This window comes from Salvelinus namaycush, unplaced genomic scaffold (genome assembly GCF_016432855.1).
Source record: "Salvelinus namaycush isolate Seneca unplaced genomic scaffold, SaNama_1.0 Scaffold1268, whole genome shotgun sequence".
NCBI classification, from domain to species: Eukaryota; Metazoa; Chordata; class Actinopteri; order Salmoniformes; family Salmonidae; genus Salvelinus; species Salvelinus namaycush.
Window position 1 is genome coordinate 42,501 of NW_024057973.1, and position 24,258 is coordinate 66,758.

The following is a 24,258-nucleotide window of genomic DNA, read 5'->3' on the forward strand; positions in this document are numbered from 1 at the left end:
CACTCAATAAACTGGACTTTAAAATGTGGGATAAACATCCAATTGAAACCCTACATGCAGAATTCTGTCGGAAAATCCTACAAGTCCAGAGAAATACACCAACTAATGCATGTAGGGCAGAATTGGGCCGCTTTCCAATAATAATGAAAATACAGAAAAGATCATTAAAATTTTGGCTACATCTAAATTCAAGTCCAAATTCGAGTCTGCAATTTAAAGCACTTCAAACCCAAGAGCTGAGCCCAGAAACGAGCCCTCTCAGTCAGCTGGTGTTGGACCTAACCAACCAAGCTGACACCAGCACTGCTTCAAAAGAAAGAATTCCAATAAACAAAATCATGAACCAATCAAAGGACTCATATTTACAACATTGGAAAAACGAAACAAAATCCCAAAGCCGACTAAATTGCTATCTGACCCTAAACAGAGAATATGATTTGGCTGAATATCTCTACTCTGTCAGAGATTCGAAGCAGAGACAGATCCTTACCAAGTACAGGCTGAGTGACCACCGATTGGCAATAGAAACCGGCAGACATAAAAAGACATGGCTACCCAAAGAGGAGCGTGTATGTGGTCACTGCCTGACAGGGGACGTAGAAACAGAGATGCACTTTCTCCTTTACTGTGATAAATATTCCTCACCAAGAGATTCATTATTCACAGAAATGACTACATTTATTCCAAATTTTAACTTATTAAACCCAGAGGAAAAACTAAAAATACTCATGGGCGAAGGAGCAATGGCTTCTCTTGCAGCCAAATATGTATTTGCCTGCCATAGCCTGAGGGACACTGAATAATAACATCTGCATAGTAAGCAGTAACTTACTTATTATGACTGTTATTGTTATTACTGTTATTGTTATTAGTATTATTATTGTTGTTTATCATTCCAAATAGTAATGGTATGGGTGGTAATGGTAATGATAGCAGTTTAATGATGGTGGTGGTGGTAGTGGTGCATTACACCATACATTACATTCGACTATTGACTGTTACCATTTTATTGTTACTATTTTTATATTTAATTTTGTATTATTATTTACTGCCATTCTATATTATTGTTTGTCATTGTTTTAATTGTATTACAATGTATATTGTATACATTGTTGCTTTGGCAATATTGACACAATGTTTTTCATGCCAATAAAGCAGCTTGAATTTGAATTTGAGAGAGAGACAGAGACAGAGACAGAGACAGAGACAGAGACAGAGACAGAGACAGAGACAGAGACAGAGACAGAGAGAGAGAGAGAGAGAGACAGAGAGAGAGAGAGAGAGAGACACACAGAGAGAGAGACACACAGAGAGAGACACAGAGAGAGAGAGAGAGAGAGAGGGGGGTGTGTTCATTAGGCACCAAACAGAAGAAAATGGACTGAAACAGGGAGGTCTGCTACAGTCAACAGAGAGAGAGAGGGGTGTGTTCATTAGGCACCAAACAGAAGAAAATGGACTGAAACAGGGAGGTCTGCTACAGTCAACAGAGGGTGTAACGGCTCTCGTTTGTAGAATGAAGAGAGGACCAAGGCGCAGCGTGGTCGGCGTACAACGTCTTTTTATTTAAGACAAAAAAACTAAAGTGAATAGTTCTGTCAGGCACAGACACTAAACAGAAAACAAGATCCCCACAAAACCCAAAAGGAAAATGACAACTTATATATGATCCCCAATCAGAGACAACGATAGACAGCTGCCTCTGATTGGGAACCACACTCGGCCAAAAACAAAGAAATAGAAAACAGACTTTCCCACCCGAGTCACACCCTGACCTAACATAGAGAATAATAAGGATCTCTTTGTCGAGTTGGAATTGAGCTAGACTGGCAGTACGGGTCCACTGCTGAAAGGAAGGCACCAGGAGACCCAACCCACTGCTGAAGGGGAGACACCGTGAGACCCAACCCACTGCTGAAGGGGAGACACCGTGAGACCCAACCCACTGCTGAAGGGGAGACACCCTGAGACCCAACCCACTGCTGAAGGGGAGACACCGTGAGACCCAACCCACTGCTGAAGGGGAGACACCGTGAGACCCAACCCACTGCTGAAAGGAAGTCACAGTGAGACCCAACCCACTGCTGAAGGGGAGACACCGTGAGACCCAACCCACTGCTGAAGGGGAGACACCGTGAGACCCAACCCACTGCTGAAGGGGAGGCACCGTGAGACCCAACCCACTGCTGAAGGGGAGGCACCGTGAGACCCAACCCACTGCTGAAGGGGAGACACCGTGAGACCCAACCCACTGCTGAAAGGAAGTCACAGTGAGACCCAACCCACTGCTGAAGGGGAGACACCGTGAGACCCAACCCACTGCTGAAGGGGAGACACCGTGAGACCCAACCCACTGCTGAAGGGGAGGCACCGTGAGACCCAACCCACTGCTGAAGGGGAGGCACCGTGAGACCCAACCCACTGCTGAAAGGAAGTCACCGTGAGACCCAACCCACTGCTGAAAGGAAGTCACCGTGAGACCCAACCCACTGCTGAAAGGAAGACACCGTGAGACTCACCCCACTGTCCTCATCCAACCCTGGCCACAAAGGGTGGTGGGTACAGCCTGTCCTCACCCAACCCTGGCCACAAAGGGTGGTGGGTACAGCCTGTCCTCATCCATTCCTGGCCACAAAGGGTGGTTGGTACAACCTGTCCACATCCAACCCTGGCCACAAAGGGTGGTTGGTACAACCTGTCCACATCCAACCCTGGCCACAAAGGGTGGTTGGTACAACCTGTCCACATCCAACCCTGGCCACAAAGGGTGGTGCAACCCTGGCCACAAAGGGTGGTTGGTAAAACCTGTCCTCATCCAACCCTGGCCACAAAGGGTGGTGCAACCCTGGCCACAAAGGGTGGTTGGTAAAACCTGTCCTCATCCAACCCTGGCCACAAAGGGTGGTTGGTACAACCTGTCCACATCCAACCCTGGCCACAAAGGGTGGTTGGTACAACCTGTCCACATCCAACCCTGGCCACAAAGGGTGGTTGGTACAACCTGTCCACATCCAACCCTGGCCACAAAGGGTGGTTGGTACAACCTGTCCACATCCAACCCTGGCCACAAAGGGTGGTTGGTACAACCTGTCCTCATCCAACCCTGGCCACAAAGGGTGCTTGGTACAACCTGTCCACATCCAACCCTGGCCACAAAGGGTGCTTGGTACAACCTGTCCACATCCAACCCTGGCCACAAAGGGTGGTTGGTACAACCTGTCCACATCCAACCCTGGCCACAAAGGGTGGTTGGTACAACCTGTCCTCATCCAACCCTGGCCACAAAGGGTTGTTAGTACAACCTGTCCACATCCAACCCTGGCCACAAAGGGTGGTTGGTACAACCTGTCCACATCCAACCCTGGCCACAAAGGGTGGTTGGTACAACCTGTCCACATCCAACCCTGGCCACAAAGGGTGGTGGGTACAGCCTGTCCACATCCAACCCTGGCCACAAAGGGTGGTTGGTACAACCTGTCCACATCCAACCCTGGCCACAAAGGGTGGTTGGTACAACCTGTCCACATCCAACCCTGGCCACAAAGGGTGGTTGGTACAACCTGTCCACATCCAACCCTGGCCACAAAGGGTGGTGCAACCCTGGCCACAAAGGGTGGTTGGTAAAACCTGTCCACATCCAACCCTGGCCACAAAGGGTGGTTGGTACAACCTGTCCACATCCAACCCTGGCCACAAAGGGTGGTTGGTACAACCTGTCCACATCCAACCCTGGCCACAAAGGGTGGTTGGTACAACTTGTCCACATCCAACCCTGGCCACAAAGGGTGGTGGGTACAGCCTGTCCACATCCAACCCTGGCCACAAAGGGTGGTTGGTACAACCTGTCCACATCCAACCCTGGCCACAAAGGGTGGTTGGTACAACCTGTCCACATCCAACCCTGGCCACAAAGGGTGGTTGGTACAACCTGTCCACATCCAACCCTGGCCACAAAGGGTGGTTGGTACAACCTGTCCACATCCAACCCTGGCCACAAAGGGTGGTTGGTAAAACCTGTCCTCATCCAACCCTGGCCACAAAGGGTGGTTGGTACAACCTGTCCACATCCAACCCCTGGCCACAAAGGGTGGTTGGTACAACTTGTCCACATCCAACCCTGGCCACAAAGGGTGGTGGGTACAGCCTGTCCACATCCAACCCTGGCCACAAAGGGTGGTTGGTACAACTTGTCCACATCCAACCCTGGCCACAAAGGGTGGTGGGTACAGCCTGTCCACATCCAACCCTGGCCACAAAGGGTGGTGGGTACAGCCTGTCCACATCCAACCCTGGCCACAAAGGGTGGTTGGTACAACCTGTCCACATCCAACCCTGGCCACAAAGGGTGGTTGGTACAACCTGTCCACATCCAACCCTGGCCACAAAGGGTGGTTGGTACAACCTGTCCACATCCAACCCTGGCCACAAAGGGTGGTTGGTACAACCTGTCCACATCCAACCCTGGCCACAAAGGGTGGTTGGTACAACCTGTCCACATCCAACCCTGGCCACAAAGGGTGGTTGGTAAAACCTGTCCTCATCCAACCCTGGCCACAAAGGGTGGTTGGTACAACCTGTCCACATCCAACCCCTGGCCACAAAGGGTGGTGGGTACATTCTGTGATAATGATATGCCAGCCTGGCATCAGCATGTGATCCTCCTCTCAGTGTTTATTCAGCAGGCAGGAAATGCTGAGTTGCACTTCTCTTTCAGACACAGCTGCACAACAGAAGACCTGACCTCTGCTGGACCTCTGGATGCCCTGGGTTCACATCAACTAACCCCATACTACTAATGAACTGTAGTGTTCCCGACCTTTTCTCTCTGATTGGCAGCACTATTGCTATGGAAACAACGTACAAGTCCAGGAAGGTCTAGTGAAAGAGTGCAGGCTAAACTGAGTTGGTATGTTGCACTAGAAGGAGAGATACTACACTGCAGTTAAAAGAGAATAGGCAACCACATGGCTGGAGTCTGATTCATTGATCTAGATGGGATGATCAAGTGACACTACATATTTAATGAGCCTGACCGACCCACTGGAAAGGCTTTACAGAGCTCTGTCAGTTAAACCTCTTTACAGGTGGCTCTTCATGATATTATCAAAACTTCCTAGCTGAGAAATAAGGCCAAACTTTCACCTATCAAAAACACCAGTTAACATTTGACCAATTCTAAAGAGCTTGTTGTTCACTAAATAGTTTTTACACTTCAGTTCACTTCCAGTTACAAAAAAAATAATAAAAAAATAACATATTTCATAGAATGAACACAGGACAACTAAATCCCCGTGGATTGACCAGTAGGGAGACAAGACACTCAACACCACTATGGAGTTATCAATGAACCAGATAGTAAACAAAGTGAGTCAGGAGTCAAGTTCCTGACTTCATCAAGGTTAATGTCTGTCCCATGAGGCAATGTTTGATTTGCCACTCTAAGTCCCCTGTCCAAATTGGTCATGGAAGGTGATAGGTTGTGGCGGCACCGCCTCCTAAACACACCCCCTGTCCAAATTGGTCATGGAAGAAGGTGATAGGTTGTGGCGGCACCGCCTCCTAAACACACCCCCTGTCCAAATTGGTCATGGAAGAAGGTGATAGGTTGTGATGGCACCGCCTCCTAAACACACCCCCTGTACATCACAAGCCACAGCTAAATTAAGACCAGGCCCAACTCACAGGCCATGTGACCCACCACAAGACCCAGAGTTGACGGTCATATTCACTAGGCACCAAAACGGCAGAAAACAGACTGAAACAGGGAAAGACTCACTCACTACCTCAACTTGTCCAATAAGATGAGAAAAAACAAATTTTATTTTTCCGTTGCAAAATGTTTCTGCTACAGTTAAACACTAATGAATACGACCAAGAGTCCACCTCCCTGTTTCCCTCAGGTCAGCTAACTACCACAGCAGTAGTAGCAGTAGCAGCAGCAGCAGTAGTAGCAGGGCCCAGTTTCTATGCCTACATGTTGCTATTATCGATCCTCACAGCTTATGAAAAGCTGTAATTACCAATCCATCAGTCTCACCAGAAATGCATTCACTGGAACAGGCCCAAGTGCTATAACGTGGAGATATATATTATAATTATTTAACATTTATTTAACCAGGTAGGCCAGTTGAGAACAAGTTCTCATTTACAACTGTGACCTGGCCAAGATAAAGCAAAGCAGTTCGACACATACAACAGAGGTACACATGGAATTAACAAACATACAATCAAAAATACAGTAGAAAAAGTCTATATACAGTGAGTGCAAATGAGGTGGGATAAGGGAGGTAAGGCAATAAATAGGCCATGGTGGCGAAGTAATTACAATTTAGCAATTAAACACTGGAATGGTAGATGTGCAGAAGATGAGTGTGTGTGTGCAAGTAGAGATACTGGGGTGCAAAGGAGCAAGATAAATAAATAAATACAGTATGGGGATGAGGTAGTTGGATGGGCTATTTACAGATGGGCAATGTACAGGTGCAGTGATCTGTGAGCTGCTCTGACAGCTGATGCTTAAAGCTAGTGAGGGAGATATGAGTCTCCAGCTTCAGTGATTTTTGCAGTTCGTTCCAGTCAATGGCAGCAGAGAACTGGAAGGAATGGCGGCCAAAGGAAGAATTGGCTTTGGGGGGTGACCAGTGAGATACACCTGCTGGAGCGCGTGCTACGGGTGGGTGCTGCTATGTAGTCATCCTATCCTGACACACTGATTCCAGACCTGCTCTCTTATTTGTACATAGAGGTTATGGGAAGGGCCGGTGGGGTATGTAACTGATCTTGACACAGGTCTTGGTAACGGTGGTCAGCTATTGATTTACGTAGGGACATCTTCACATAGCCTAGGCTAGTCGTTGAAAACTAAGGATGAACATATACTTCCTTTACAAAACGTGTTCTGTACTGTGGAGTTAATGTGAATAGGAGTTTCATACTATCACATTAGGCAGGAGGCCTATATATTCTCAAGTGTGTATTCTGCTCATATTAAATTGTATTTGTCACATACACGTGTTCAGCAGATGTTATTGCGGGTGTAGCAAAATGCTTGTGCTTCTAGTTCCAACAGTGCAGTAGTATCTAACAATTTCACAACAAATACCTAATATACACAAATCTAAATAAAGGAATGGAATTAAGAATATATAAATATATGGACGAGCGATGTCAGAGCGGCATAGACTAAGATACAGTAGAATAGTATAGAATAGAGTTGAAGTCGGAAGTTTACATACAACTTAGCCAAATTCATTTAAACTGTTTATCACAATTCCTGACATTTAATCCTAGTAACAATTCCCTGTCTTCGGTCAGTTAGGATCACCACTTTATTTTGAGAGTGTGAAATGTCAGAATAATAGTAGAGAGAATGATTTATTTCAGCTTTTATTTCTTTCATCACATTCCCAGTGGGTCAGAAGTTCACATACACTCAATTAGTATTTGGTAGCATTGCCTTTAAATTGTTTGACTTGGGTCAAACGTTTCAGGCAGCCTTCCACAATAAGTTGGGTGAATTTTGGCCCATTCCTCCTGACAGAGCTGGTGTAACTGAGTCAGGTTTGTAGACCTCCTTGCTCACACACGCGTTTTCAGTTCGGCCCACACATTTTCTATAGGATTGAGGTTAGGGCTTTGTGATGGCCACTCCAATACCTTGACTTTGTTGTCCTTAGGCCATTTTGCCACAACTTTGGAAGTATGCTTGGGGTCATTGTCTATTTGGAAGACCCATTTAAGACCAAGCTTTAACTTCCTGACTCATGTCTTGAGATGTTGCTTCAATATTTCCACATAATTTTCCTTCCTCATGATGCCATTTATTTTGTGAAATGCACCAGCCCCTCCTGCAGCAAAGCACCCCCACAACATGATGCTGCCACCCCCGTGCTTCACAGTTGGGATGGTGTTCTTCGGCTTGCAAGCATCCCCCTTTTCCTCCAAACATAACGATGGTCATTATGGCCAAACAGTTGTTTTTAGTTTCATCAGACCAGAGGATATTTCTCCAAAAAGTACGATCTTTGTCCCCATGTGCAGTTGCAAACCGTAGTCTGGCTTTTTTATGGCGGTTTTTGAGCAGTGGCTTCTTCCTTGCTGAGCGGCCTTTCAGGTTATGTCGATATAGGACTCGTTTTACTGTGGATATAGATACTTTCGTACCCGTTTCCTCCAGCATCTTCACAAGGTCCTTTGCTGTTGTTCTGGGATTGATTTGCACTTTTCGCACCAACGCGCGTTCATCTCTAGGAGACAGAACGCGTCTCCTTCCTGAGCGGTAAGACGGCTGCGTGGTCCCATGGTGTTTATACTTGTGTATTGTTTGTACAGATGAACGTGGTACCTTCAGGCGTTTGGAAATTGCTCCCAAGGATGAACTAGACTTGTGAAGGCCTACAAGGTCTTGGCTGATTTGTTTTGATTTTCCCATGATGTCAAGCAAAGAGGCACTGAGTTTGAAGGTAGACCTTGAAATACATCCACAGATACACCTCCAATTGACTCAAATTATGTAAATTAGCCTATCACAAGCTTCTAAAGCCATGACATCATATTCTGGAATTTTCCAAGCTGTTTAAAGGCACAGTCAACTTAGTGTATGTAAACTTCTGACCCACTGGAATTGTGTGATACATTATAAGTGAAATAATATGTCTGTAAACAATTCTTGGAAAAATTACTTGTGTCATGCACAAAGTAGATGTCCTAACCGACTTGCCAAAACTATAGTTTGTTAATTAACAAGAAATTTGTTGAGTGGTTGAAAAACGAGTTTTAATGACTCCAACATAAGTGTATGTAAACCTCCGACTTCAACTGTACACATGAGATGAGTAATGTGAGATATGTAAACAATCTTAAAGTGACTAGTGTTCCATTTATTAAAGTGGCCAATGATTTCAAGTCTGTAAGTAGGCAGCAGCCTCTCCGTCTCCCTGTGCTAGTTAAGCTGTAAGCTACATTGATTTATTTTAAATTATATTCCGATATTGGGATATTTGTTATACTGCTACATCGATGTCTTAAATAATATTACATTCGGGTCTTGTAAGCACCACAGTTGAGTATGTATATGCATATGACCGGGTGTTCTGCTGTAACGTCTAAAAATGTTGCTGTACATTGATGCTTTAAAAATGTGCTATCAGAAGTTAGGACTTGTGTAAACCCCACCTCTATGTTGGCATATAGGCTATGCGTATGGCGGGTGTTCTGCAGTGACTTCTAAAATGCTATGGATTAATCAGCACCTTGGAGAGCGCTGTCCATTTCACCACCATAGATAGTAAGCCACTTGGCGGTTTACTCTGCGCAGCTACGTTGTTTGTCACCTTTCTCTTCTTCACGCGTTCCGGTAACCTCACCTCAGAGCACCCCGCTCTAGCTCTCACTGGGTGTTCCGGCACCTCCCAACTCACAAATTAAGCACTGTCAACAACCATCTGTCGTTTAAATTAAAACAGGTCGAGCCTGTTGACACAGAGTGCTAATCCTAGCTAGTTAGCATGAAGACAAATCTAATTTAGCTAACTGCTCTCCTCACCAACCAACCCAACCCACTGCCGAGTTCATGGAAAATTACCTGAGCGGTAGCTTCGTCCTTCATTTTTCCATTTAAATGACCATTTATATTAACAATTTTGACTCCCGCCATCTGTAACAAATAGCCATCGGTAACATTAAAAGTTCAAGTCTAAATTGTTAGCTAATATAAAATGGTAATTTAAAACGGCTAACGTTAGTTGCGCGTCGAAGCTACCTGAGCTGCTGTTACGAGGTGGCTAGCTAACGTTACTGTTGCTAGCTATGGCATGCTAACTTGATAGCCAACTTCACCAGTTTGTGCGCTATCGACGAAATATGGTTTATTTTGGGTTGGAAAATGTAGCTATAACTAACTACTTACATTCGTTAGCTAAACCAGATGGTATTGCAAACGCCACTTTAGCTAGCTACTAGCTGTAACTACGTTACGTGATACAACGCCGGCTGGCAACCGTTACCTAACTTTACCCCGCCTGCTAGCGCTGTCTAACCGGAGAAACTCCTGCCACCAAGCTATCTAACTAATCACTCAAAATTAACTTGTACTTTAACTGGAATGACCTTTAAAATATTACCTCCTGTTGAAAATAACGTCGTTTTTTAATGTCCAGAAACAGGAAACCTCAAAGCCACTTGTCAGATCCCCGGCGGCCGTGTTCAGTCAGGAGCGAACGCTGTTGTGAACAAGTTCAGCGACGTCAACTGCTTCGGTTCACTGTCATGACCCGCCCTAGATGTTGTCTGTCTATAGAAAACTCATTTGGATTGAGTGGATATTACCCTTTTTTTAAATATATAATATCGCCGTTTGTCTTGGTGAAACTATTCCAAGTTGCAATGCCATTAGTAAAGGAAAGTGGTGTATGTCTAGAATTGGTCCAAAATGCGCTAAATGGCATTGAGCAAAGCACGGATGACGCGCAACTTCAATGATGCAATATCAACAAATCATTGCGATGATTTTGTTCACATTTTTACGTGTTCATTTGTGCATAAATACCTTCATGCCTACTGCCTATTTGTTTCTTATTTTGTTGTATTTAATAAGCATCTTTAAATAATGTTCTTTAGAAGAGCGAGTGTGATCTCTTTTTTATTTATTTTTATTCATCATAATCAATAGGAAACATGTCAAGGTGCGAAGTTCATGATTTGAATAGCTTAGTCTTCATTTTGCATGTTGAAAAAAATCATATCAAATCCATTAAATGTATGTTTTGGTTATCTTTAAAGATCAATATGATTTTTTGTTACTCCTCAACTGGCTTTCGCTGTTTCAAAGACAGAAGTTGACCAATATCCAGCCCTACTTGTTGACACAGCCTGTGAAGCTGCAATAGTTACCTAACATAGTCGACGTGTGTTTGAACCGCAGCTGGGCCCTGGGACATTCAGGAAAACACAGGGGTATCAGGTTTAGTGGACGGTGACTAATCAGGGGGGTCAATATAAATAGTCCGGGTAGAGAACAGTCTTCACCTCGCTACTGTATATAGCCTGTCTTTTTACTGTTGTTTTATTTCTTTACCTACCTATTGTTCACCGAACACCTTTTTTGCACTATTGGTTAGAGCCTGTAGGTAAGCATTTCACTGTAAGGTCTACACCTGTTGTATTCAGCATTTCACTGTAAGGTCTACTACACCTGTTGTATTCAGCATTTCACTGTAAGGTCTACACCTGTTGTATTCAGCATTTCACTGTAAGGTCTACACCTGTTGTATTCAGCATTTCACTGTAAGGTCTACACCTGTTGTATTCGGCGCACGTGACAAATAAACTTTGATTTGATTCCCCATAAAAAGTGTAGATGTCCCTTGAATAGATTGAATCATACATGTATGCTATTTAATAAAATGTGAAGTGAGGTGTTTAAAGAACATGTGCATACAGTATGTTCTGATCAAATCAATCAAAATGTCTTTATTGATGAGTATAACTAAAAGGTCCGTTTTGATTGTGATTGAAAGGTGGCGTGAAATACTGTGAAATACTGTGGCCTAAATACATACAGTCCTTAGTGAAAATCTAACACACACCCCTTGCACAGTCTTCCCATTCTGCTGCCTTAAAATTAAATCTAAAAAGGGATTACATTAGATTTTGTTTTACGCAAGTCCCGGAAGTTTGCGTATCGCGTTCAGCTAATCAGGTTGCAGCAGTCTGCATGTTTAGCCAGCTGCGTGCATTCCCTTCGAACGGTCAAATGAAACGACTCAATATTACCATCTGCCGGCCTTTGGGCGATATCCAAACTCACCCCTGAGAGTCCCTGAGCCTCCAGCATTCACCCACCACGAGGGAGACACGTCAGGAAGGCAAAAGCTTTATCTAAAATTAGTAGACGGGAGATTATTATGAAAGTGATCCTTTGTTAAAGTTTAGAATGTATGTTATATCTGAATACAAGTTTTGTATTAGTCGTATGTACAGGATACACATGTATATGAACTGTCCAATGAAATGCTTACTTGCATTTCTTGCAGTATCACATCTGAATACAGTCATAAAATGTTCATATTACAATGACATATGAAGCTATATACAGTTCTAATTTATATTATACCATTAAGAGGTCTTGTTTCACCACTTGAGGCATACATCTCTTTGTCAACAAAGCAGACGCACAGTCAATGTGACGCCTTCACTGATTCTGGAGTTCTGGGAGGCACTTCAAATCAAATCAAATGGTATTTGTCACATGCGCCGAATACAACAGGTGTAGACCTTACAGTGAAATGCTGAATACAACAGGTGTAGTAGACCTCACAGTGAAATGCTGAATACAACAGGTGTAGTAGACCTCACAGTGAAATGCTGAATACAACAGGTGTGGTAGACCTTACAGTGAAATGCTGAATACAACAGGTGTGGTAGACCTTACAGTGAAATGCTGAATACAACAGGTGTGGTAGACCTTACAGTGAAATGCTGAATACAACAGGTGTAGTAGACCTCACAGTGAAATGATGAATACAACAGGTGTAGTAGACCTCACAGTGAAATGCTGAATACAACAGGTGTAGTAGACCTCACAGTGAAATGCTGAATACAACAGGTGTAGTAGACCTCACAGTGAAATGCTGAATACAACAGGTGTAGTAGACCTCACAGTGAAATGCTGAATACAACAGGTGTAGTAGACCTTACAGTGAAATGCTGAATACAACAGGTGTAGTAGACCTTACAGTGAAATGCTGAATACAACAGGTGTAGTAGACCTTACAGTGAAATGCTGAATACAACAGGTGTAGTAGACCTCACAGTGAAATGCTGAATACAACAGGTGTGGTAGACCTTACAGTGAAATGCTGAATACAACAGGTGTGGTAGACCTTACAGTGAAATGCTGAATACAACAGGTGTAGTAGACCTCACAGTGAACTGCTGAATACAACAGGTGTAGTAGACCTCACAGTGAAATGCTGAATACAACAGGTGTAGTAGACCTCACAGTGAAATGCTGAATACAACAGGTGTAGTAGACCTCACAGTGAAATGCTGAATACAACAGGTGTAGTAGACCTCACAGTGAAATGCTGAATACAACAGGTGTAGTAGACCTCACAGTGAAATGCTGAATACAACAGGTGTAGTAGACCTTACAGTGAAATGCTGAATACAACAGGTATAGTAGACCTTACAGTGAAATGCTGAATACAACAGGTGTAGTAGACCTTACAGTGAAATGCTGAATACAACAGACGTAGTAGACCTCACAGTGAAATGCTGAATACAACAGGTGTAGTAGACCTCACAGTGAAATGCTGAATACAACAGGTGTAGTAGACCTCACAGTGAAATGCTGAATACAACAGGTGTAGTAGACCTCACAGTGAAATGCTGAATACAACAGGTGTAGTAGACCTTACAGTGAAATGCTTAATACAACAGGTGTAGTAGACCTCACAGTGAAATGCTGAATACAACAGGTGTAGTAGACCTTACAGTGAAATGCTGAATACAACAGGTGTAGAGCTTACAGTGAAATGCTGAATACAACAGGTGTAGTAGACCTTACAGTGAAATGCTGAATACAACAGGTGTAGTAGACCTTACAGTGAAATGCTGAATACAACAGGTGTAGTAGACCTCACAGTGAAATGCTGAATACAACAGGTGTAGTAGACCTCACAGTGAAATGCTGAATACAACAGGTGTAGTAGACGTCACAGTGAAATGCTGAATACAACAGGTGTAGTAGACCTCACAGTGAAATGCTGAATACAACAGGTGTAGTAGACCTCACAGTGAAATGCTGAATACAACAGGTGTAGTAGACCTTACAGTGAAATGCTGAATACAACAGGTGTAGTAGACCTCACAGTGAAATGCTGAATACAACAGGTGTAGTAGACCTTACAGTGAAATGCTGAATACAACAGGTGTAGTAGACCTCACAGTGAAATGCTGAATACAACAGGTGTAGTAGACCTCACAGTGAAATGCTGAATACAACAGGTGTAGTAGACCTCACAGTGAAATGCTGAATACAACAGGTGTAGTAGACCTCACAGTGAAATGCTGAATACAACAGGTGTAGTAGACCTCACAGTGAAATGCTGAATACAACAGGTGTAGTAGACCTTACAGTGAAATGCTGAATACAACAGGTGTAGTAGACCTTACAGTGAAATGCTGAATACAACAGGTGTAGTAGACCTTACAGTGAAATGCTTAATACAACAGGTGTAGTAGACCTCACAGTGAAATGCTGAATACAACAGGTGTAGTAGACCTCACAGTGAAATGCTGAATACAATAGGTGTAGTAGACCTTACAGTGAAATGCTGAATACAACAGGTGTAGTAGACCTTACAGTGAAATGCTGAATACAACAGGTGTAGTAGACCTTACAGTGAAATGCTGAATACAACAGGTGTAGTAGACCTTACAGTGAAATGCTGAATACAACAGGTGTAGTAGACCTTACAGTGAAATGCTGAATACAACAGGTGTAGTAGACCTTACCGTGAAATGCTGAATACAACAGGTGTAGTAGACCTCACAGTGAAATGCTGAATACAACAGGTGTAGGTAGACCTTACAGTGAAATGCTGAATACAACAGGTGTAGTAGACCTTACAGTGAAATGCTGAATACAACAGGTGTAGTAGACCTCACAGTGAAATGCTGAATACAACAGGTGTAGTAGACCTTACAGTGAAATGCTGAATACAACAGGTGTAGTAGACCTCACAGTGAAATGCTGAATACAACAGATGTAGTAGACCTCACAGTGAAATGCTGAATACAACAGATGTAGTAGACCTCACAGTGAAATGCTGAATACAACAGGTGTAGTAGACCTCACAGTGAAATGCTGAATACAACAGGTGTAGTAGACCTTACAGGGAAATGCTGAATACAACAGGTGTAGTAGACCTCACAGTGAAATGCTGAATACAACAGGTGTAGAAGACCTCACAGTGAAATGCTGAATACAACAGGTGTAGTAGACCTCACAGTGAAATGCTGAATACAACAGGTGTAGTAGACCTTACCGTGAAATGCTTACTTACAATCCCTTAACCAACAATGCAGGTCAAGAAATAGAGTTAAGAAAATATTTACTAAATAAAATAAAATAAAAAATGTAATAAAAAGTAACACAATAAAATAACAGTAGCAAGGCTATATACAGGGGGTACCGGTACAGAGTCAATGTGGAGGCTATATACAGGGGGTACCGGTACAGAGTCAATGTGGAGGCTATATACAGGGGGTACCGGTACAGAGTCAATGTGGAGGCTACATACAGGGGGTACCGGTACAGAGTCAATGTGGAGGCTATATACAGGGGGTACCGGTACAGAGTCAATGTGGAGGCTATATACAGGGGGTACCGGTACAGAGTCAATGTGGAGGCTATATACAGGGGGTACCGGTACAGAGTCAATGTGGAGGCTATATACAGGGGGTACCGGTACAGAGTCAATGTGGAGGCTATATACAGGGGGTACTGGTACAGAGTCAATGTGGAGGCTATATACAGGGGGTACCGGTACAGAGTCAATGTGGAGGCTATATACAGGGGGTACCGGTACAGAGTCAATGTGGAGGCTATATACAGGGGGTACCGGTACAGAGTCAATGTGGAGGCTATATACAGGGGGTACCGGTACAGAGTCAATGTGGAGGCTATATACAGGGGGTACCGGTACAGAGTCAATGTGGAGGCTATATACAGGGGGTACCGGTACAGAGTCAATGTGGAGGCTATATACAGGGGGTACCGGTACAGAGTCAATGTGGAGGCTATATACAGGGGGTACCGGTACAGAGTCAATGTGGAGGCTATATACAGGGGGTACCGGTACAGAGTCAATGTGGAGGTTATATACAGGGGGTACCGGTACAGAGTCAATGTGGAGGCTATATACAGGGGGTACCGGTACAGAGTCAATGTGGAGGCTATATACAGGGGGTACCGGTACAGAGTCAATGTGGAGGCTATATACAGGGGGTACCGGTACAGAGTCAATGTGGAGGCTATATACAGGGGGTACCGGTACAGAGTCAATGTGGAGGCTATATACAGGGGGTACCGGTACAGAGTCAATGTGGAGGTTATATACAGGGGGTACCGGTACAGAGTCAATGTGGAGGCTATATACAGGGGGTACCGGTACAGAGTCAATGTGGAGGCTATATACAGGGGGTACCGGTACAGAGTCAATGTGGAGGCTATATACAGGGTGTACCGGTACAGAGTCAATGTGGAGGCTATATACAGGGGGTACCGGTACAGAGTCAATGTGGAGGCTATATACAGGGGGTACCGGTACAGAGTCAATGTGGAGGCTATATACAGGGGGTACCGGTACAGAGTCAATGTGGAGGCTATATACAGGGGGTACCGGTACAGAGTCAACGTGGAGACTATATACAGGGGGTACCGGTACAGAGTCAATGTGGAGGCTATATACAGGGGGTACCGGTACAGAGTCAATGTGGAGGCTATATACAGGGGGTACCGGTACAGAGTCAATGTGGAGACTATATACAGGGGGTACCGGTACAGAGTCAATGTGGAGGCTATATACAGGGGGTACCGGTACAGAGTCAATGTGGAGGCTATATACAGGGGGTACCGGTACAGAGTCAATGTGGAGGCTATATACAGGGGGTACCGGTACAGAGTCAATATGCAGGGGTACAGGTTAGTTGAGGTAATTTGTACATGTAGGTGGGGGTAAAGTGACTGTGTCACTATCGTTGTTAGAAGTGGACCAAGGCGCAGCGTGCGTAGAGTTCAACATGTTTTAATAAATGAAACTCACCAAAAACAATACAGAACAAACGAAACCTGACGTAAATGCAGTGTTCACAGGCAGCTACACAAAAACAAGATCCCACAAACAACAGGTGGGAAAAGGCTGCCTAAATATGATCCCCAATCAGAGACAACGATAGACAGCTGCCTCTGATTGGTTGATGTAATAGTCAATGTAGGGGTCAATGTAATAGTCGATGTAGGGGTCAATGTAATAGTCAATGTAGGGGTCAATGTAATAGGCAATGTAGGGGTCAATGTAATAGTCAATGTAGGGGTCAATGTAATAGTCAATGTAGGGGTCGATGTAATAGGCAATGTAGGGGTCAATGTAATAGCCAATGTAGGGGTCAATGTAGGGGTCAATGTAGGGGTCGATGTAATAGTCAATGTAGGGGTCAATGTAATAGTCAATGTAATAGTCCGGTGGCCATTTGATTAATTGTTCAGCAGTCTTATGGCGTGGGGGGTAGAAGCTGTTAAGGAGCCTTTTGGACCTAGACTTGGCGCTCCGGTACCGCTTGACGTGCGGTAGCAGAGAAAACAGCCTATAACTTGGGTGACTGGAGTCTCTGACAATTTTATGGGCTTTCCTCTGACACCGCCTGGTATATAGGTTCTGGATGGCAGGAAGCTTGGCCCCAGTGATGTAGTGGGGCGTACCCACTACCCTCTGTAGCGCCTTACGGTCAGATGCCGAGCAGTTGCCATACCAGGCGGTGATGCAACCGGTCAGGATGCTCTCAATGGTGCAGCTGTAGAACTTTTTGAGGATCTGGGGACCCATGCCAAATCTTTTCAGTCTCCTGAGGGGGAAAAGGTTTTGTCGTGCCCTCTTCACGACTGTCTTGGTGTGTTTGGACCATGATAGTTCGTTGGTGATGTGGACACCAAGGAACTTGAAACTCTCGACCCGCTCCACTACTGCCCCCGTTGATGTTAATGGGGGCCTGTTTGGCCCGCCTTTTCCTGTAGTCCACGATCAGCTGCTTTGTCTTGCTCACGTTGAGGGAGAGGTTGTTGATTAGGGCAACAAGTGAGTTGTGCTTCAGTAAGGTTGAATTGTTAGCGTTCATAGCAATAGTTATTAACTGTACTGCAGAAATGGAGCGTAAATCACAGAGAATAGATGTTGTGGTGGCAGCTGCAGAGAAGTATTTGGGTAAACAAGATTTGACTTCAGAAGAGTTCCAGGGTTTGTTGAGTGGTGGTGTCCTGTCCTCCCAGGCCGTTGGCATGGTGCAGGAACAGATATGATCTAACTAGTGGAATGGGGTAGTGGGGTTTTAATGAGTGGTGGTGATGGTGTCCTGTCCTCCCAGGCTGTTGGCATGGTGATGGTGTCCTGTCCTCCCAGGCCGTTGGCATGGTGCAGGAACAGATATGATCTAACTAGTGGAATGGGGTAGTGGGGTTTTAATAAGTGGTGGTGATGGTGTCCTGTCCTCCCAGGCCGTTGGCATGGTGATGGTGTCCTGTCCTCCCAGGCCATTGGCATGGTGCAGGAACAGATAGGATCTAAGTAGTGGAATGGGGTAGTGGGGTTTTAATGAGTGGTGCTGATGGTGTCCTGTCCTCCCAGGCCGTTGGCATGGTGATGGTGTCCTGTCCTCCCAGGCCGTTGGCATGGTGCAGGAACAGATAGGATCTAAGTAGTGGAATGGGGTAGTGGGTCTTAATGAGTGGTGGTGATGGTGTCCTGGGCGCTATTTCAATTTCTTAGAGGAGCAGGAATAATATAGAGAATTGAATGTAGGTAGGCTGTGACTGGCCTCACACTCCAGTACAGTAGGTGGCGGTGTATGCACCTAAAAGTTGGATGCGATCCAGAAGTAGAAGAAGAATCAGCTCTTTCACTGTGTCACGTTTTCGTCATGGCAGCTACCAGCTGGGAAGACTCCGTCAAAAGTCTGAAAGGTGTGATTTTAGACATGTGCGGCGTGTTATATGATGCTGGAGAAGACGGCGGCACTCCAATTCCAGGCTCCGTAGAAGCGGTTAAAAGGTGAGGAGGTTAGGTAGGCTACTAGGCAGACGTCGGGCTATGCCCCGTATAGCTTTCAGAGCACGGACACTGTTTCGGGACAGTGGGTCCAGGTAAAAACATATTAGCTAGACTCCTTCAGATAGAAATGTTGCATGTATTTGACTAGAACATGCCTGAACGGGGCAAATCTATTGCCGATCGTCAGCCAGCAGTGAAGCGGCCGTGTGGTTGTTCTGGTTTGAGATTGAGCTCATCAGTTCCTAGCCAACTCTTGAGTTTTCACTCTTTTTCTGCATGGCCGACACCAGTTGGAAAGCTTGCATTCAAAGCTTGCATTTAGACTTGTGGCGTTTTACATGACTGTCTCCGTAGGTAGAAGCAGTGAGAAAAGTGAGGTTTTATACATCAGCAACGATGGGCTACAACGATTTAGCCTTTTAGATGAATTCATATTGAAATGTAGCAGCAGAACACACATGACATACTGCAGAAACAGGAAACTCTATTACACCTCTACAACAGCTATATGACGCTCCTATTACATGTGTCGAGTTAGGTTCTGAATGGTGTTTAACTATGGAATGGGTTAGTCTCAGGTGAGTCTGGTTTCGGGTCAGTCTGCTGTGTAACCTAAACGTCAAATATTCAAAACTGATAAGGGGGTGTGGTGGCAAGATTGCTCCAGAGCTGTCACTCACTGAAGCTCTGAATACATTATTTATACAATCGAATAAAATTAAAGTAGATAAATGCAATGTGTAAACGTGCAGATCAGTTGAATGTCCTTCAACACATGCAGAGATTCATTGTAGCCTAATGATTGGATTTGTTTCTATTTCTCTTCTGGGGTTTTGTTTTTTTGGTTCAGAATAAAGTAGAGAATGTGGTTTTACTGTATCTGTTCTGCAGTCTACCAAGGTTATAATGTCAACCCCTATTAGAACAGTAAACTCACCTGGACTTACTACCAGCAGGTGCATGGAGGTTGTAGTTCTTCCGTATTAAATAATATCCTTGATTAATACGGAAGAACTACAACCCAATGGTAATCAAACCTCATCCCCTGGATAACTTTGCATAGCGCATATAAGGACGTGTTTGATGAGTGAGATTAATGAGGTTATCAAAATGTCTTGATTAAATCCCATAACCCCCCCCCAAAAATGAATTTACACTCAACTTGTCTTTTCATACTGACTGTGTTGATGACTACTTTGAGGAACATTTCCTGACTATGACTTGAGATATGTGGTTGTCTCACCTCGCTAATTTAGGATGAATCCACTTACTGTAAGTCGCTCTGAATAAGAACATTTTGCCAAATGACTAAAACGTTCAATGTAAAAAATGGATTACGTCAAAAGCTTTCTCCATACAGGCTAAAGGCCTTGGACCTGCAGCTGCGTTTCTGTACCAACGAGACCCAGGCCACACGGGAGGTGTTTGTAGCCAAGCTGCAGAGGATGGGCTTTGATATCTCTGTGTCTGAGGTGTTCTCCCCAGCCCCGGCTGCCGTGGCTGTGCTGAAGGAGAGGGGGCTACGACCCCACCTGCTGGTCTACGATGGTATTGATTAATCATGTTCAGGATTTTTTTTTTGTGTAACCTTTTATTTATTTAACTAGGCAGTTTAAGAACAAATTCTTATTTACAATGACGGGCCTACACCGGCCAAACCCAGACGACGCTGGGCCAATTGTGCGTCGCCCTATGGGACTCCCAATCACGGCCGGTTGTGATACAGCCTGGAATTGAATCAATAATGCCTCAAGCACTGAGATGCAGTGCCTTAGACCGCTGTGCCACTCAGGGAGCCCGCAAATTATGTTCATTGTACATTAAGAGAATCTTTCCACAGCTCACAAGTTTTACACACTCTAAGTCATCTGTCATTTGTTCTTCCTGATTCTGCCTCCCTGTGTGACTAAAGCTATCCAGAGTGTCTTCAACGTCCCCTCCTGGTATGAGGAACCCCTCATTCCGGAACAGGAGTAAACTGGTACACGTAGTCATGGCAGATCTAGTCGGGCAGTAAACAGCCACAACTCCCAAGAACTTTACACACAGAACCTCACAAGGAAAGCAGCCTGGGTCTTCAATGACCACAGCCACTAAGTGCAAGCATCCTTCAATATTTTTTAAAATCTTTATTTAACTAGGCAAATTCTTTTCAATGACGGCCTAGGAACAGTGGCTGCCTGTTCAGGAGCAGAACGACAGATTTGTACCTTGTCAGCTCGGGGATTCGAAATTGCAACCTTTCGGTTACTAGTCCAACGCTCCAACCACTAGGCTACCCTGCCGCCCCATATGCTGCCGTCTGGTCGGAGACTAGGGTTGAATTGCGGGAACCCACTTACCCGGATTTACCGCCCAAAACCACTCCCTTTTCCCGGGATAAATCACTGAGAGATCCTAAATAAGTTGCTAAACTGACATGGAAATGATCAATGTCTGTGTTTTTATGTCTGTTCTCCTTTTAATGTAATCCAGAGCACCCAAGATCATTTTCCATTCTGTGTTACTTAAATGGACAATAAAGTTTAAAACAATATATTTTTTTAATTGTCTATTTCTATGCAAAGTGATCATGTATACTGTGTTTGTTTGGTTCATTGCAGGTGTTGTCCCTGAGTTTGACAGTGTTGAGAAGGCCAACCCAAACTGTGTTGTCATAGGAGACGCAGCGGAGAAGTTCTCCTACCAGAACCTCAACGATGCCTTCAGAGTTCTCATAGGGCTGGAGAAACCAGTACTGTTCTCTCTGGGCAGAGGGTAGGTACACACACACTCACACACACACACACACACACACACACACACACACACACACACACACACATATATATATACACTTTATTCTTTTTATTTATTTTATTTTACCTTTATTTAACTAGGCAAGTCAGTTAAGAACAAATTCTTATTTTCAATGACGGCCTAGGAACAGTGGGTTAACTGCCTTGTTCAGGGGCAGAACAACAGATTGTCAGCTCGGGGATTCAATCTTGCAACCTTTTGGTTACTAGTCCAACGCTCTAACCACTAGGCTACCTGCCGCCCAGCTAATAATAATGGATAATAATGCTATTATCGTGTAGTAACAACCCAGTAATAAAGGCCTGATTTATTCTGAAATATATTCCTACAGCTGTACTTTAACCCTGAGGTCCACTGTGTTATCTTTATAGGAAGTTACCTGCAGCTGTACTTTAACCCTGAGGTCCACTGTGTTATCTTTATAGGAAGTTACCTGCAGCTCTGCTTTAACCCTGAGGTCAACTGTGTTATCTTTATAGGAAGTTACCTGCAGCTCTGCTTTAACCCTGAGGTCCACTGTGTTATCTTTATAGGAAGTTACCTGCAGCTCTATTTTAACCTTGAGGTCCACTGTATTATCTTTATAGGAAGTTACCTGCATCTCTGCTTTAACCCTGAGGTCCACTGTGTTATCTTTATAGGAAGTTACCTGCAGCTCTGCTTTAACCCTGAGGTCCACTGTGTTATCTTTATAGGAAGTTACCTGCAGCTCTGCTTTAACCCTGAGGTCCACTGTGTTATCTTTATAGGAAGTTACCTGCAGCTGTACTTTAACCCTGAGGTCCACTGTGTTATCTTTATAGGAAGTTACCTACAGCTCTGCTTTAACCCTGAGGTCCACTGTGTTATCTTTATAGGAAGTTACCTACAGCTGTACTTTAACCCTGAGGTCCACTGTGTTATCTTTATAGGAAGTTACCTGCAGCTCTGCTTTAACCCTGAGGTCAACTGTGTTATCTTTATAGGAAGTTACCTGCAGCTCTGCTTTAACCCTGAGGTCCACTGTGTTATCTTTATAGGAAGTTACCTACAGCTGTACTTTAACCCTGAGGTCCACTGTGTTATCTTTATAGGAAGTTACCTGCAGCTCTGCTTTAACCCTGAGGTCAACTGTGTTATCTTTATAGGAAGTTACCTACAGCTGTACTTTAACCCTGAGGTCCACTGTGTTATCTTTATAGGAAGTACTACAAAGAGGATGATGGCCTGAAACTGGATGTTGGGGTTTACATGAAGGCATTGGAGGTGGGTGGTATTACGCTACACACTCAGAGTAGGTCAGTTTTAAATATATATATATTTTATTTTTGCATTTTACAATTATGAACATTCAAAACAAAAATGAAAATATATTAGACAACAATATGACAGTGACAGTAACAGACGAGCGTATAAAATAATAATAATTACATATACAAAAATACAATAATAAATAATAATAATAAACTCACCTACTCTTTTTTTAAATATTTTTTTTAAGTCAAAGCACGTTGATACGTTCCCAGACCTTTGTGGGAACTTGTGATCATCTCTGTCAACTGTCTTTGTGTTTCTCTCCATCAGTATGCCTGTGATGTAGAAGCTGAGGTCATTGGGAAGCCAGACCCCATGTTCTTTCAGAAAGTTCTAGATGACATGGGGATTCAGTCACACCAGGTAGGGTTTTCTTTTTAAAAGTCCAGCTCATACATTAATTTATTGAGGATTCGGAGCCATCTTCCTGCTCTCTTTCTCTCTGTCTCTGTCTCTCTTTCTCTCTCTCTGTCTCTGTCTCTCTCTGTCTCTCTCTGTCTCTCTTTCTCTCTCTCTGTCTCTGTCTCTGTCTCTCTCTCTCTCTTTCTCTCTGTCTTTGTCTCGCTCTGTCTCTCTCTTCTTTCTCTCTCTGTCTGTCAGACTCTGATGATTGGCGACGATCTGGTGAATGATGTGGGCGGGGCGCAACACTGTGGAATGAAGGGTGTCCAAGTGAGGACAGGAAAATACAGGTAGGTGTTTGTTTATGTATGTTGACGTCCGTATGTTTGGCTTCACATCGTTGATATTAATGCAGGCAGAAACCAACAGTTCCATCAACGACCACAAGAGGGCGGTCTAACACAACATCCAAGTCTAAGTCAATCCAAAAAGGTCAAGGGGATACTGTGGTAGCTTAACTTGTTTTGGGCGTTTGTAAGGCTGTTGCGGAGACTGTATTGCTGCCACACCGGCAGTCCTGAGTCATAACCACAGTCAAAATCATGGTAAATCTCTTCTAATGCATCATGCAGCCCACATATGGTTTGATTTCCAGGGTACAGAAGAGTTTTAGACCCACATATGGTTTGATGTCCAGGGTACAGTAGAGTATTAGACCCACATATGGTTTGATGTCCAGGGTACAGTAGAGTATTAGACCCACATATGGTTTGATGTCCAGGGTACAGTAGAGTATTAGACCCACATATGGTTTGATGTCCAGGGTACAGTAGAGTATTAGACCCACATATGGTTTGATGTCCAGGGTACAGTAGAGTATTAGACCCACATATGGTTTGATGTCCAGGGTACAGTAGAGTATTAGTCTAAAGAGTCCCCATGGAGAGAACTTTTTGGTCCAAGTCTTACTCCGTGTCTGTGAAACTGATCATTATAG

General features: G+C 44.3%; 2 protein-coding genes across 2 annotated transcripts in view; one reads left to right on the forward strand and one right to left on the reverse strand.

Moving 5' to 3' along the window:
* The window catches only part of oat (ornithine aminotransferase), a 39,743-nt gene extending 29,403 nt beyond the window's left edge, over positions 1 to 10,340 (reverse strand). The window contains exon 1 of the mRNA XM_038982729.1: positions 10,122 to 10,340. The gene's annotated coding sequence lies outside the window, so the exon portion shown is untranslated. The remainder of the gene's footprint in view (positions 1 to 10,121) is intronic.
* Positions 10,341 to 18,668: 8,328 nt separating this feature from the next.
* On the forward strand, positions 18,669 to 23,681 carry LOC120036250 (phospholysine phosphohistidine inorganic pyrophosphate phosphatase-like). Its single transcript, XM_038982728.1, has 6 exons — positions 18,669 to 18,827; positions 20,188 to 20,375; positions 21,431 to 21,584; positions 22,808 to 22,871; positions 23,190 to 23,282; positions 23,520 to 23,681. Exons 1-6 carry the CDS (start codon positions 18,697 to 18,699, stop codon positions 23,613 to 23,615), a joined length of 726 nt encoding a protein of 241 aa, XP_038838656.1. The 5' UTR covers positions 18,669 to 18,696; the 3' UTR covers positions 23,616 to 23,681.
* The last annotated feature ends 577 nt before the right edge of the window (positions 23,682 to 24,258 follow it).

Coding starts and splice junctions, on each gene's coding strand:
- LOC120036250 (XM_038982728.1), top strand. CDS start 18,697: ATGGCAGCTACCAGCTGGGAAGACTCCGTCAAAAGTCTGAAAGGTGTG. Junction 21,585..22,807: donor CTGTTCTCTCTGGGCAGAGG/GTAGGTACACAC, acceptor TTATCTTTATAG/GAAGTACTACAAAGAGGATG. Junction 22,872..23,189: donor TTTACATGAAGGCATTGGAG/GTGGGTGGTATT, acceptor TCTCTCCATCAG/TATGCCTGTGATGTAGAAGC.